The following is a 14,672-nucleotide window of genomic DNA, read 5'->3' on the forward strand; positions in this document are numbered from 1 at the left end:
CCGGCTCTGCCCCCCGCCGCCCCCGGGCCGGGCCCCGGCTCTGCCCCCCCGCCGCCCCCGGGCCGGGCCCCGGCTCTGCCCCCCCGCCGCCCCCGGGCCGGGCCCCGGCTCTGCCCCCCCGCCACCCCAGGGCCGGGCCCCGGCTCCGCCGTCGGGGCCGCCCCGTCGGGGGCTCTGCGGCCTCCCGCCGCCCCTTTCCCACGGTATCCGCCGGGAGCCTTGAAGAAAGCACAACCTCTCCTTCCCCGCGCCCCCCCGGCAGCCCCCACGTTGTACATAGCTCGTCCCCCTACCCCGTCCCCCCGTCCCCCCCGGTGTGTGTCGCATCGCAGCCTCCTTCCTTCTTACTCCGTCTTAGTAATAACGATTTAGTTACAACCTCGCCCTGGCCCGTCCGCCGCCACCTTCCCCCTCCCCCCCCCTTTATCGTGACCAGAAATGCTGATGACAAGTGACAAATGTTTGGGGTTTTGGGGGGTTTATTTCTCATTTTGTACAGAGAACAAAAAAACTCCTTGGAAAAGAAAAAAAATGTCTTTTGACTGAAGTAACTTTTCTGGTGCTGTTGTTAACTGGTTCCTTTTTTTTTTAATTTATTTTTTTCCCCTCAGTGCACCTGTCTCTGCCTCTGCTTCCCTCCCATTCCCTTGTCTGCGTTTCTTTTTCTTTCTTTTATTCCTTCGTTTTGTTTTGTTTTTCTTGTTTGGGTCGTTGGTTTGGTTTGGTTTGGGGTTTTCCTTTTTTTTTTTTCTTCCCCCCCCCCTCCTTCATGGCAATTACCCTGTTTCCCACCCAGCCCTTGATTTAAATAGTCACTGCTACAAGTAACGAATGCACTGTGAAGATTCCAGTATTAATAAAAGTCGTACTGTAATTAATAAATAGCCTCGCTGCGCTTCGGGAGTGATGCACCGTGCCTCAGGGGCCAGGCGCCGGGCACCCCGGCCCTGGGGAGGGCGATGGTGGGGGGGTCCAGGCAGCATGACGCCCCGGAAAGCACCAGGACGTGGGCTCGGGCATCGTCCCCAAGGCCACCCTCTGCCCCCTCCAAAAAAATATAATAATAATGTTTTATGCGAAGCTTTTCCCCTAACTAATGGATGCGTCAGCAGAGGGCACCCCAGGCCCGCCGAGCTCGGCGCCGGCGGGTGCTGCGCCAGGAGCACCCCGAAGAGCCCCTTGGGGCGGGAGGTGGCAGGGAGGGCGCCAAGCTTAGGCCCAGAGCGCAAGAAAACCAGGGCGCAAAGCACCTCTGCGCTACCGGCTTTGAAGGCGGCCGCCGTGGGAGCTCGCTAAACGCAGCGGTAGCCAGGCGGGGAGTCACCCAGCAGCGCCGGCTCGCACGGGAAAGCAGGGAGGCGCTGCTTTGCTGCTACTATTATTATTATTATTAAAGCTGTAGCAAAATAAAAATGAAATAATTAGCAGCAGCTCTTAACGCTCGCTGTTGGGAAGCCTGGCCGGGGTGGAGGGGACACGTCTCCCCGAGCCAGGCGATGCCCCCGCGCGCGGGCTGGCAGGAAGCAAGGAGCATCCCGGCCGCTGGGGCCAGGCCAGGAGGAGGAGGAGGAAGAGGCCACCGGCACCGCGACGGAGCCGCTGCTGAAGGCACCAGCCAGGGCTCTGACGGGTCCTTCCCCCGCCGCACCGAAAAGCTGAGGGAGGAAAACGACTCCCCAAATTAAGAGGCGGCCGAGGCAGCTGGGCTTCTGTCTGCTTGGCTTTTATTTCGATTAAGGTTTGAGCCTTTAAGTGACCCAGTCGGAAGCTTATTTGCAACAAGCGCTAAGAAAATTATTATTTTATATTTTTTTTTTAATGAAAGCTGAGGAAAAATACAAAATGTCAGGAAACCAGAGATAAAATATATATATATATATATATATATCACATATGCTGCAGACAAGACAAAGCAGCATCTTGCAACATGGTCTGGGGCCACCTTCCCACGGGGTGGCTGCGTCCGGGCCCGCCCCCACGCAGAAGGGCCGCGAGGCGCCAGGGGTGCTGCTGGGCGCATCGGCCCAGGAGAAGGGACCGGCGCCGAGCCCCAGCGTGTGGGAGCCGGACCCCACCCCCTCCCGGCCCCCCAATCCTCCGCTGTGGCCGGACTCCGTCTTCGCCGGAGCGGGGTCCCGGGGGCAGCGCGGGGAGGCGGGGGGCAGGCGCCGAGCTGCGCGGCGGGCGACGGCGAGCACCCGGTTAGGTGGAGTCCCAGCGACCTGGGCAGAGGGGCGCACCCGTCATCGCAGGCGGAAGGGCACCAGCGCCGGGTACCCACCAGCACCACCACCACCTCCCTGCAGGACCCGCCCTGAGGCTCCTGCCCACCCCCGCCCCGGGCATCGCCGTCCCCATCCCCACTCACAGGTCCTGCTGTACAGCATCCGCATGACCTTGAGGCAGTTGTCCAGCAGGGCCTTGGGGCGCACGGCCTTCCTCCGGCTCTCCGCGCTGGCGCTGTGCACCTGTTTCACCAGGTCGGCCACCACCACGTCCACGTCCGTCTGCGGGGACAGGGCACAGCCGGCGTCACGGGGGTGGGGGGAGGCAGCTCTGCGGCTGGTGCACCCCCCCTCCCCGGCTCGGTCCAAGGGCACCCAACACCATGCCCGTGGCACCGTGGGCAAGCAGCCGCTGCGCACACGGGTCGCTGCAGTGCCCGTCCGTGTGGCGCCAGGTCCTGGCTACGCCGGGGTCCCTGGCTCCCTCCCAGCAGCATCACGCGCCTCCATCCGCACAGCTCCTTGCCACCCAGCCAGCGCCACCAAACCAGGGACGCGCCCTGCCACAGCCCAGCAGGAGCCACGCCGGGGGGGGGGGGGGGGGGGGGGCGGCGGGACGGCCCTGGCGCTGCCTGACTGTGGGGGCCACCCCGTGAGCCCACAGAGGAGCTGCAGGGCCGGGCAGAAGGGTGCGAGCACCGCCAGGATGCCCGGGGCAGAGGCTGCTCTGGAGCAAGCGGAGCAGCTTTAGGGGTTGACTCCGGTGCAGCCCCCTCGATGCACCTGGGTGGCTCAGGAAGGCCTCGGTGCTCCTGTCCGTGTACCGGGGCTGGCAGTGGACGCTGAAAAAAAGCGATTGCTTTTTCCAGAGGGGAAGGGGAAGGAAAAAGCAAAAAAAAACAACTCCACCGTTGCATTGGCCGGGAATCGAACCCGGGCCTCCCGCGTGGCAGGCGAGAATTCTACCACTGAACCACCAATGCTCCAGCTGTGGGGTGTCCCGCACAGCTGCCCCACGGCCCCGCCAGATGGGCAGCCTGGTGCTGAGCAGGGCAAGCACAGGGCTGCCCTCCAGCCCGCCCGGCCACGCAGCCCCTGCCGGGGCGCAGCTCCAGGGGACCCCACGCAGCCCCCACCGGGGCGCAGCTCCAGGGGACCCCGCACAGCCTGGCCACGCAGCCCCCACCGGGGCGCAGCTCCAGGGGACCCCGCGCAGCCCGGCCATGCAGCCCCCGCCGGGGCACAGCTCCAGGGGACCCCACGCAGCCCCCACCGGGGCGCAGCTCCAGGGGACCCCGCGCAGCCTGGCCATGCAGCCCCCACCGGGGCGCAGCTCCAGGGGACCCCACGCAGCCCCCACCGGGGCGCAGCTCCAGGGGACCCCGCGCAGCCTGGCCATGCAGCCCCCGCCGGGGCGCAGCTCCAGGGGACCCCGCGCAGCCCGGCCACGCAGCCCCCGCTGCGGCGCAGCTCCAGGGCACCCCGTGTGTCCTGGCCACGCAGCCCCCGCCAGGGCGCAGCTCCAGGAGACCCCACGCAGCCTGGCCACGCAGCCCTCGCCAGGGTGCAGCTCCAGGGGACCCCGCGCAGTCCGGCCACGCAGCCCCCGCCGGGGCGCAGCTCCAGGGGACCCCGCGCAGCCCGGCCACGCAGCCCCCGTCGGGGCGCAGCTCCAGGGGACCCCACGCAGCCCCCACCGGGGCGCAGCTCCAGGGGACCCCACGCAGCCCCCGCCGGGGCACAGCTCCAGGGGACCCCACGCAGCCCCCACCGGGGCGCAGCTCCAGGGGACCCCGCGCAGCCCGGCCACGCAGCCCCCGTCGGGGCGCAGCTCCAGGGGACCCCGCGCAGCCTGGCCACGCAGCCCCCGCTGCGGCGCAGCTCCAGGGCACCCCGTGTGTCCTGGCCACGCAGCCCCCGCCAGGGCGCAGCTCCAGGAGACCCCACGCAGCCTGGCCACGCAGCCCTCGCCAGGGTGCAGCTCCAGGGGACCCCGCGCAGTCCGGCCACGCAGCCCCCGCCGGGGCGCAGCTCCAGGGGACCTGGTGCAGCCTGGCCACACAGCCCCCACCGGGGCGCAGCTCCAGGGGACCCCGCACGTCCCAGCCACGCAGCCCCCACCGGGGTGCTGCTCCAGGGGACCATGCGCATCCCGGCCACGCAGCCCTCGCCAGGGCGCAGCTCCAGGGGACCCCGCGCATCCCAGAGTGAGTGACTCCTGCCTGCTTGGCCTCTCCTCCCGTGAACCAGGGCGGGGAGGGGGTCCAAGGGCAGTGAGGGTGGTCGCCACTGTCTGGAAGCCCCCAGGGAAAAGGAGCCAAACAGATGATTGGTGTGATTTCAGGGGCTCAAGCCACCAGAGAGCCTGTTTCTGCTTCCTGAGACATCAACAGGATTAATGGCGTTGTCATTAGGCTCCAGAGTTAACATGTTGTCATTAGGCTCCATAGTTAACACCATGTCAAGAGGCCTGGGCTAAATTCAGGCTCCTCTGCCCCAGTGCAAACACCAACCCCCACCAACACTTTGGGTTCACACTGGAGTCCAAACAGTGACAAGCCACCGCTCTCACGACCAAAACGCACCAGGGCAAAAAGCAGGGCTGCATTGGCCGGGAATCGAACCCGGGCCTCCCGCGTGGCAGGCGAGAATTCTACCACTGAACCACCAATGCTCCAGCTGTGGGGCGTCCCGCACAGCTGCCCCACGGCCCCGCCAGCTGGGCAGTGTGGTGCAGGTGCTGCCCCGGGCAGGGTGCAGGACCCCCCCACACACGCATACACACCCCCAGCCAAGCACAGCACCGCCACGGGTGTAGGGACCCCGCGTGTGCAGGCGTGGTGCACACGCGCCTGTGAGGCGTGTGCCTGTGCGTGCCCCGTGCTTGACACAGGGCAGCTGGTGTTCATGCACCACGCGTGTACCGGCGCACGCATGCTGCGTGCTCGCACGCCGCGCGTGCAGGCAGCACCCAGGCACCTCTCGGCCGGGCGAACGTGCGGCCGGGCAGGGGTGGGGGCCGGGGGGCTCCCCACCTGCCGGTACTGGCTGTACTCCCTGCCCAGGGCGTCGAAGAGCTGGCACAGCTCCTGCGTGTACTTCCAGGACGGGTGCTTCTCCGGCAGCACCTCGCGGATCCTCAGCAGCGCCTGGGTGCTGACGTGGAACCAGAGGTACCGCAGCGCTGCCTCCGACGCCGTCCCGTTGCGCTGCGGGCGAGAGGGTGCTCTGGGTCAGAGCCAGCGGGACGGGAGGGCCCCCGATGCCCGCAGCCCCCCGGCACCCCCGAGACCCTCCACCCCCACTTCGGGAACACCCTGCCCAGCCCACCGCGAGGGTGGCGCCCGGTGAGGCCACCAAAGCGGCCACCCAGGGCTGGCACGCAGCGTGTGGGGGAGGAAAGGGGTCGTCCCCGGGCTCAGCACCCCAGGGCCCAGCGCTGCACCCACGAGCTCAGCACCGGCGCCTTACCAGGCGGGTGATGTTGGACGGCCTCAGCACCTCTTCGTACTGGACCTGCACGGTGTAGTCGATGGGGAAATAGTGCTTCTGGAAGGGCGAGAGAGAGACAGAGAGCCTGGCAGCTCGGGGCCGCGCCAGCGGGCACGGCACGGGCACGGCCCACCCACCCGCGCTGGCAAAGCCCAAGAGCGGGCGCGGGCCGGCGCGCCGCGGCACCGGCGGGGCAGGAACGGCGCCAAGCCCGAGCGCGGAGCAGCCGGGGCGGCGCACGGAGGCGCGAGGCCGCGGGGCTCGGGGGGCAGAGCAGCGGGCAGCTCCGGCAGCGGGTGCCCGCGGCGGCGCTCGGGGCGGCGGCGGCAGGGATGGGGTTGGGGGGGGGGGGAACACGGCTCGCCGGCGCGGCGAAGCGGTTACCATGTACTGCAGGCGCATGTCGTAGCGCAGCTTGTCCTGCAGCAGTCGGGTGATCTCGCAGTCGCCCAGCGCCGCGGCCTCCAGCCCCATCACAGCCAGCACACCTGGGCGGCGGGCACGGGCCGACGTCAGCCCGCGGCGGAGCGGGGCCCCGCGGCGACGCGCCGCCCCGCCGCCCCCCGCCCGCCCTCTACTCACACAGGACGGCCGCGAAGCCCCGTCGCATGGCGGCGGGCGGGCGGCGGCGGCGGGCGGCGGAGCGGCGGGCTGCGCCTACATGGCCGGAGCGCTCGGGGCCGGCGGGCCTCGCGGGTGCCAGGAGCCTCCTCGGCGGCGCTCCGCGGGCGGCGGGGGGCCGGTGCGCTGGAGCCGCCGGCAGCCGCCCCCGGCCATGGGCCGAGGGGCTAATTGCCCTCGGCGGCCGCGCTGGCCTCGGCGTGCTCGGCGGCGGGCGGCGGGCGGGCGGCAGCTCCTCGGTCCATCGCAGGGCGCCGGGAGCGGGGAGGGCCGGAGGCGCCGCGGCGGGGCCGGGGGCTCGGGATGCGCCGCCGAGCTCGGCCCGCTCCGAGCTGCGCGGAGAAAGAGCCGGCGGCGCGCTCGCGCGGCGCCCGTCACCCCGCGGCACGGGCGCCTCGCGTCGCGCCACGCCGCCCGGCCAGGGACGGCTCTGCGCGCGCCGCGCCGCTCGCCGGAGTCTAATCTCGCCGGGGCAGGACTTCCCTCGCCAGCCCACTTGGAGAGGAAGGGAATTTCCAGGGCTGGCTCCCGGCTCGGCCCGTGCCCAGGACGCGCGCGGGTCGGAGCCGGGGACTTTGCCCCGGCGGGCTGGTGGCAGCAGAAAGGGCCTCGGGCAGCCGTGCCCTGCACCGCGTCCCCACGCGGAGGGGTCGTGCCGTGTCCCTGCACCGTGTCCCCTTGCAAAGGGGCCGTGACATGTCCCCGCACCATGACCCCGTGCAAAGGAGGCTGTGACATGTCCCTGCACCATGTCCCCACGTGAAGAGGTCTTCCCATGTCCCTGCACCGTGTCCCCATGCAGAGGGGTCGTGACATGTCCCTGTACTGTGTCCCCATGCAAAGGAGGCTGTGCCGTGTCCCTGCACCACGTCCCCACGTGAAAGGGCCTGTGAATGTCCCTACACTATGTCCCCATGCAAAGAAGGTTGTGACATGTCCCTGCACAGCATCCCCACGCAAAGGGGCCTGTGCTGTGTCCCTGCACCGTGTCCCCATGTGAACAGGGCTGTGCCGTGTCCCTGCACCATGTCCCCACGCAAAGGGGCCTGTGCTGTGTCCCTGCACCGTGTCCCCATGTGAATGGGGCTGTGACATGTCCCTGCAACGTGTCCCCATGCAAAGGGGGCCACGCTGTGCCCCTGTACCATGTCCCCGTGCAAAGTGGCCATGCCATGTCCCTGCACCGTGTTCCCATGTGAACAGGGCTGTGCTGTGTCCCCGCACTGCGTCCCCACGCGAAGGGGCCATGCTGTGTCCCTGCACCGTGTCCCTGCACTGCATCCCCACGTGAAGGGGCCTGTGCCATGTCCCTGCACCGTGTCCCCACGTGAATGGGGCTGTGACACGTCCCCGCACCGCGTCCCCATGCAAAGGGGGCCATGCCGTGTCCCTGCACCATGTCCCCGTGCAAAGTGGCCATGCCGTGTCCCTGCACCGTGTCCCCATGTGAACAGGGCTGTGCTGTGTCCCCACACCGCGTCCCCACGCGAAGGGGCCGTGCTGCGGCCCCGCATCACAGGGCTCCCGGGAAGGGCGCTGCGCCGTGGCCCTGTGCCGTGCCCCACAGAGAGGGGGCTGCGCCACGTCCCCACGGAGAGGGACCGGGCCATAACCCCACGCCCTGTCCCCAGGAGAAGGCAGCTGGGCCGCGTCCCCACACAAAGGGCGCCGCGCTGTGCCCCTGCCCCGGCTCCCCCCGGCACGGCGCCGCGCCGCGCCGCGCCGCACCCCCACGCCGCGCCCCACGCCGCGCCCCACGCCGTGCCGCGCCGCGCCGCGCCGCCCGCTGCCGCGGATGGCGGTGGCGGGGGGGGGGAAGGGGGGGGAGACACCCACGGGAGCGCCCGCCCCTGCCCCGGCCGCGCGGCAGCCCCCGCCCCGCCCCGCCCGCGCCCCACGCGCGACGCGGCGCGCGGACCCACCTGGCGCGGCGCGCGGGACGCGTCTCCCCGCGGGCGGCGGCGGCGGCGGCGGCGGCGGGGCCGCGCTTGCCGGGAGGCGGGCGGGAGGCCGGGCCGGCGCGGGCGCGCGCGGGGCAGCCCCGCTCGAGGGGGCGGGCGCCGGCGCCGCGCCTCCGCCCCGAGGGGCGCCGGCGGGCGCGGGCTCGCGGCCCTCGCCGGCTGCCGCCCGCCCGGCCGCGCGGAGGGAGCTCGGGGGGGAGCAGGAGCCGCTCCCAGGGAATGGCGTGGGAAGGAATGCGCCTCTGCGCGCGGGGCGAGCGCGCTGGGATTCCCCTGGCACCCGCTCAGCGCCCGGGCGCCCTGCGCTGCCAAGCTCCCGGGCACGGCCCTCGCTTCCCGTCTTCGGCTCCCACCTTCCCGGGCGCCGCGGCGCGGGAGACCCGAGGGGCAGCCGGGAGCCGGGCTCGGGGCAAGGCTCCTAGCGGGGGGGGGGGGACCGGCTCCGGCTCGTCTCCGCAGCCGCGGGGGCTTCGCTTGCAGCGAGCCCAGCGGCGGTCGAGGCAGCCATTTAACAGCGTTTTCTGCCCACGCCGGCGCTGGCTCGGCAGCACGAGGGAAAGGGGGAAACGCAGCGCTTCCCCGGCCCGGCCTCGGAGGCGGTTTGCTGGAAATCGCCGCTGGTGCTATCCCAAGCCAAACGGCCTCAGCCGGCACGCAAGGCCTTCGGCGCTCGCCACAACTTCCCCCGGAGCGGCAGCGGGAGCAGAGCCGGGGCGGCTGCAGGCGCCCCAGGGGAGAGGAGGGCGCGTGCTGCGAGCAGCGCTGGCCGGCCTCCGCCTCGCCGCGCCGCCGCTGCCCTGGTGCATCCCCGGTTCTTCACCGCTGGAAGACCCAGGGAAAAGGCAAAGGAGGCTCCTCCGGCTCCCAGGGCAGAGCTCCTGCTCTGAGCCCTTCCGGGTCCTTCAGTCCCTGACACCCCGGCCACAGGCTCCAAGGCACCACCAGCCCCGCGCTGCTCAGCCTCCTTCCCCCCCACCTCCCGCTGCAGGTGGCCCAGCGAAGGTGGCTCAGGGGCACAGTCGCAGGCTGGGTCACCGCCCTCCTCTTTCCTGGAGATCCATCCCCCCCTCGCTCCGACGAACCCTCAACGCCCCCCCAAGCTCACCCCAGCTCGCAGGGGCTCTTCTAGGTCCATGGCTGGGGCCATGCTGCACCCAGCAATCACCGGAAGGGATCGGCAGCGCAGGGACACATCTAGCCTCTCTGAAACCCTTCCTGACCAGGAGAACAGGCCTAGAACGAGGCAGACGCCCTCTCCGCACGGAAATCAGCGTTTCTCCCTCCCCTGCCACATGCCTCTCCTCCTACCGGGCTTTGCACTGTCCAAGAGGCAGATGTTTACCTAGGCGAGTTAAGGAAGCAAACCTTGCGTTTGGAACCGGTTTGGGAACACCCAGAGCCACCTCGGCTCTGATTTCACCCTTGAGGCAAGGTGACCGTGGGTGTTTGGGAACACCCAGAGCCACCTCGGCTCTGATTTCACCCTTGAGGCAAGGTGACCGTGTCTAACGCTGAATGCTGCTGGGGCCCTGGAGGAAGTATTCTCTGACCCCGAACAGCAGGAGTCACAGCACGCTGGAGGAGGAATACGGGAAGCGCAGGCCTGGGAGCACTGGGTGCTGCCAGCACCCAAGCACGCTCCCAGGGCATTACAAGCCACATGCAGGACCGCAGCTCAAGGCCCTGCACCAGCTTTAGCTCCTGTATGGAGCACCCTCATGTAAGAGCATTTTTCCCCAGTCCACTCAATGCTTTGCCCATTTTTTCTCCCCTCTCTGGGCACATCCCATCCCTGGCCTGCACTTTCAGCTATTTTGCTGAAGCAGACGGACACTGCAGGAGAGCAGCTCTGGCTGCTGGACACGCTGCCGAGCCCGCAGCCAGCTCCAGGCGGAGCAGGCAGGGAAGGGGGGAGGAGGGGGGCTTTCAAGCTACCACCTGCAGGGCTGCAGCAGGGCTCAAGCGTCCACGCAGCGTGAGAGGTTGAGGGTGTGCAGATTTCTGCACTCTTGCTGAACTTCTCCACCCTGTGCTTGCTCTGACCAGGTCAGGAACAGCTGCTGCAAAGGAGATGAGCCTCGGAGTCAGATGAGTTAAAAAACAGGCTTTTATTCTTCATGTGCTGCTCTCAGTCACAGCTTGGAGACAGGACTCCACTCTTGCCAAAGTTATTATGAAACAAATCAAGTCCCAGACTCAGGCCTTGCTCTTCCCCACCCCCAAGAGAGTCAACATTGTACAAAACTCTATTTACAGGGAAAACAGTCAAAAATGGTGAGTCTGAAAATCCCTTGCAATTCAAAAGGAAACATTCAAGGCAAGTGTGACAGTTGCACACAGTACACACAGCCAGGCTTCCCACAGGCTGAGCTAGTGGAAGCCCAGATCCTCTCGCTACTGACTACTAAAAGGGGCCTGGCAACCCTGAGTCAGGCTGCAGCTGTTTCCTTTACCAAAATGCTAGGGAGCTGCAAAATCCATTTGAACCTACAGAGGCTCAGCTGGATCTGCCCTATATGCCCCTCTGCAAGGCCACTGGAAGGCCAGCAGAAAAGGCCTCCGACTCCCTCATTCTGAAGGCAGAAGGGAGCCACAGGCCTGACCCAGAAATGGGGCTGAGGGTCAGTCTGCACTCTTCCTTGAGCACTTCCCAAGAGGGAGTCAGCCTGGCTGAAACTCAGGGTCAGGAGCCTTCACGTAAGCAGCAGGATGTGCTAGGAGACCTAATTTCTGATACTGCGTTTACAGGAATCACGTTACTTCGGAACATAAACCAAGAGGAGCAAACCAATATTTAAAAAGGAAAAAAAGCACATATTCCTCCTTCCAACTGTGCTTGGAAGAGTGTCCATAGGAACCCAGCAAGAAGCTCTGCTCCTGCCAGCTGCCACTTAGAAAGCATAGCGCGTACGGATGTCTTCCAGCTTCTTGGACACCTCTGGTGGGGTCCGGTCCAGCTCTTCGGCCACATTCTTCTGTTTGTTAGGCTCCATGGAGTTAAACTGCTCACACAAGTCCCCATCGATCACATTCTGGGGGGGAAAGGGAAGAGAGCATTCAATCTACACAACACAGAGGCACTGAACCCTACCTAAATGGGGAAAAATGGCAACAAACAGCTTGTTCCCAAAAGCTTCTTAATCCCATCCTGGAAACAAGACCATGCTAAGTGACCTCATCTGCTGAATAGCAGCAGTTAGCATCAAACTAATTACTGGCCAGCCTGATTAAAGAAGGAGAAACCCAGAAAGCCTGGGTTCAGCCGAAGAATCACAAGGGAAGGGACGACTGGTCTGACAGACCAGCAAGCCTCAGCTAGCACAATCTTAAGCACTACGCTGGAAAGGCTGATGGAGGCCACCAGGAAAGAGATGCAAAAGGCAAGCATCTCCAGTCAGATGCCAAAGGCCTCTGAGATCCTGCGTGTTGTACGTCAGCCTCAGGGCCATCAAGAACAAAAATGCCCTCTGTGTTTGGGCAGTTTCAGTTGCTGGAGCAGTTTCCTGACTGGTACTATATACATAATTCTGCTTGCAGCATTTAACAGTCAACAGTTTCAAATATATCTCCTCGAAATAAGAAACAGCTTATTCCTGCCTATTTCTGATGAGATTACCCTTTTCAATTGTGGTGAAAAAGCATACTCCCCAGGAAACATCCAGTCTGACCCAGCCATACAAAAAGCTATGTAATGCCTCTTCTGATGGAAAAAGGAGATGCTCTGGCAAGCAGAGAAGTGCTGCAGCAGCACCTCTGGGCTTGGGTCTCAAAACCAACCCTCAGAAGACTCATTATAAAGGTTAAGAAACTAAAACAGACACTGTATTAAGTGCTTGTACTCCTACTCCTCTCCTTAGAGAGTGCTACTCAAACTCTAGCTCCAGTTACTGCCACAGTTGCTTTATCAGCTTTGGTTCACAATGCCCCAGTCTTCCCCACTAAACAGCAACCCTGACTTGCTATTTATCAGTGCATCCACATCCCACAGCAAGCCTCTGAACCCCAGCGACCAGCTGACCCTACACACTCACACCTACCTTCACGGGGAAATAGTAGGAGCGGAAACTGAGGTGATCTCGTCCACAGAGAGGAGGGTGCTCAGATCTCAAGTGCATTTCCACATGCTGGAAGAAGTCATGATCCTGAAAGTACAATGACCAGTAAGAGAATAGTTTGCTACACACTTTATCACACCGATGCCAAGGCAAGACTCCCATCAGCTGGGCATTCCTGTGCTGGCTATAACACCGCCATTATCAGGTTCTGCCAGAGAACCCCCTGCACCCTACGGCCAAGCTCTGGTCTCACTCCACTTCCAACCTTTGAGCACTCGCAACAGAGCTAAATAGCCAAAGCAAGAGTCACTATGCCACCTTGGCCAGGCTCAGACTCCCGTGAGCTGGAGCACATAGCAGCTGTGCAGTATGGAGGTGCAGTTTAACGAGCAAATGTTTTGGCATACGCTCCTCCAGCGGGCCACAGCAAACTGAGCAGTGAATACAGTCTTCAGGGCTTGAGCAGCACCAGTGTGTGGCCAACAGAGTTCACAGGCTACACATCCCTACACAGAAAAAAGGCCATAAGACACCCTCCTAAGAGATGCTAAGTCACCCAAGAGCAACTTGTCTGGAATATGTGCAGATTTAACAGCAATGCATCAAGAGAAGCTTTCAATTCCTAGAGGAAGAGATGCAGAAGAAAAGAATTTTCAAGCTCCTCTTCCCCTTTGCATCTCAACCTGTCCCACAGATGCAAGTTTTCCTGCAGCCCTGGTTTTAATGCACTGCAGAGCCCTAGAGACACCCTCAAGAGATCATTAATATGCTGGCTGGGGAAGATAGCAAAAAAGAGCGTAAACTGCAGTATAATGATGCGGTCTGCTTACCTCGTGGGAAGTAAAAGGGACCAGGATTCCTATACCCCCTGATAATGTGGTATAGACAAGAGATTCAGAGCCTCCTGGGATCAGTGTGGTCTTCTGTAAGGAAAGCACGGTCTCTCCGACATGATAATTCATAATCACTTCAGCCTGCAGGCCAACACAGAAAGAAGAAAAGAATCAGTGTTGTTCTTTAGCTTACATAAAAGCAAAAGACTAAAGGCTTGAGAGAAGAGAGCAGAATAAATTCAACCACCTGCTAGTTCTGAGACTGCTTTCTAAAGAGGAAGTGCCTTCCACCTGTGACCAGATGGCAAAACTCAGCATGCTGCTGAATTACCCTCTTGAGCTGACATACAGATGCAGGTAATGAGGGAAAGCAGGAAAAGAAAGTGAGCATATTGCTTCAATCAAACATCACCAAATAGGCATGGACCATGACTTCAGAGACAGAACTTGGCTCCTGGTAACAATAACGACTGATCAGTCACAGCACAGCAGGGAAGGTACGGAACTGCCAGTACATCGGCCAGGCGCCACTGCGGAGGGCTTCACAGAAAGGGAACCCTGCCCTTTCCCCCAGTAACTGCGTGCTTCCGATGAAACGCTACCTTCTGCGATGCTCCGTTAAGAAGCCCCCTATCCCAGAGAGCTTTGTTGCCTGTGGGATCCTCATCTACCTCATCGTTTGTGTTGGGGGGCAGTCTCACCTGTGTTGAAAGAGAAGGAAAGAGTCAACAAGCTGCAGAAGATTTTTGGAGAATCCTTGTGGGCTCTAGAAGGATGTAGAGGAGTCGCTTAAAAACCACTTGCAGTAAGATCATGCATTCCCCCTCCGACAAAGCCTTCAGAGCTAAAAGACAACCATGCCGTCAAGCGCTCAGAAGGAAAACACGGACAGAACTTGATGACAGGCCCTGGCCTCTGCCTAGCCTGAAATTTGCAGGTCAGGCTGGGGATAAGGTCAAAACATACTGTTTTGAAGGTAGGTCCCACCAACGAAACAGTCTGATGGATGTCTGGGAAACGTAGGATGGATTTACATGAGTTGGCCAGATCTTGCAGGTGCAACATTTGACCCTTGCTGAACTCTGAACTCCAAAGCACCCGAGCACGCTTCAGAAAGAGATCAAAGTTCTGGCACAAAACCCATCTCTTCTGTCTTCCTCTGCAGCTGAAATTCAGCCAACCAGGGAAGTGTCAGCAAAGACAAAGCCAGCTTTCAAGAGGAAGTGACAGAGGAAGCTAAATGCCAGAGCTGAGATTTTAGTCAGTGAAAGTAAGAGAGAGAACCTTGACACAAGTTCTCCTAGGCTCTTCCACAACAACTGCAAGCGTGGTTTCAAGGCTCACTCACAGCACATTTAGGGTTTTTAAGCTTAAACATTTTTTAAACAGAAGTTACTGAATGCTTCAGGAATAAAGTGGTTTCTGACCTGCTGAGATTTTCACTTGTTTGCTTTAACTAACAAACTGATAAATTCCAGCCAGCCC

The 14,672-nt window shown here is 63.1% G+C and overlaps 2 protein-coding genes and 2 non-coding genes across 4 annotated transcripts in view; all 4 read right to left on the reverse strand.

Annotated features, from left to right (window-relative positions):
• Positions 1-461: 461 nt before the first annotated feature.
• On the reverse strand, positions 462-6,670 carry IL34 (interleukin 34). Its single transcript, XM_062586582.1, has 6 exons — positions 6,300-6,670; positions 6,102-6,205; positions 5,697-5,774; positions 5,261-5,434; positions 2,369-2,507; positions 462-2,222 (listed from the first exon to the last, which is right to left on the reverse strand). Exons 1-6 carry the CDS (start codon positions 6,325-6,327, stop codon positions 2,203-2,205), a joined length of 543 nt encoding a protein of 180 aa, XP_062442566.1. The 5' UTR covers positions 6,328-6,670; the 3' UTR covers positions 462-2,202.
• Positions 3,138-3,208, reverse strand: TRNAG-GCC (transfer RNA glycine (anticodon GCC)). Its single transcript has one exon. It is a non-coding gene; the product is annotated as a tRNA-Gly (tRNA).
• TRNAG-GCC (transfer RNA glycine (anticodon GCC)) lies at positions 4,829-4,899 on the reverse strand. The gene has a single exon. It is a non-coding gene; the product is annotated as a tRNA-Gly (tRNA).
• A 3,718-nt stretch (positions 6,671-10,388) lies between the features above and the next one.
• Positions 10,389-14,672, reverse strand: part of SF3B3 (splicing factor 3b subunit 3) — a 30,902-nt gene continuing 26,618 nt past the window's right edge. The window contains exons 23-26 of the mRNA XM_062586400.1: positions 13,790-13,888; positions 13,185-13,328; positions 12,337-12,441; positions 10,389-11,331 (exon numbers count right to left, since the gene is read on the reverse strand). Coding sequence (XP_062442384.1) covers positions 11,191-11,331; positions 12,337-12,441; positions 13,185-13,328; positions 13,790-13,888 — 489 coding nt within the window. The 3' untranslated portion in view covers positions 10,389-11,190. The remainder of the gene's footprint in view (positions 11,332-12,336; positions 12,442-13,184; positions 13,329-13,789; positions 13,889-14,672) is intronic.

The sequence above is a fragment of the Rhea pennata genome, chromosome 13 (assembly GCF_028389875.1).
Source record: "Rhea pennata isolate bPtePen1 chromosome 13, bPtePen1.pri, whole genome shotgun sequence".
Taxonomy (NCBI): Eukaryota; Metazoa; Chordata; class Aves; order Rheiformes; family Rheidae; genus Rhea; species Rhea pennata.

Coding starts and splice junctions, on each gene's coding strand:
- IL34 (XM_062586582.1), bottom strand. CDS start 6,327: ATGCGACGGGGCTTCGCGGCCGTCCTGT. Junction 6,206..6,299: donor GGGCTTCGCGGCCGTCCTGT/GTGAGTAGAGGG, acceptor CCCGCCGCCCAG/GTGTGCTGGCTGTGATGGGG. Junction 2,508..5,260: donor AGTACAGCCAGTACCGGCAG/GTGGGGAGCCCC, acceptor CTGTCCCCGCAG/ACGGACGTGGACGTGGTGGT.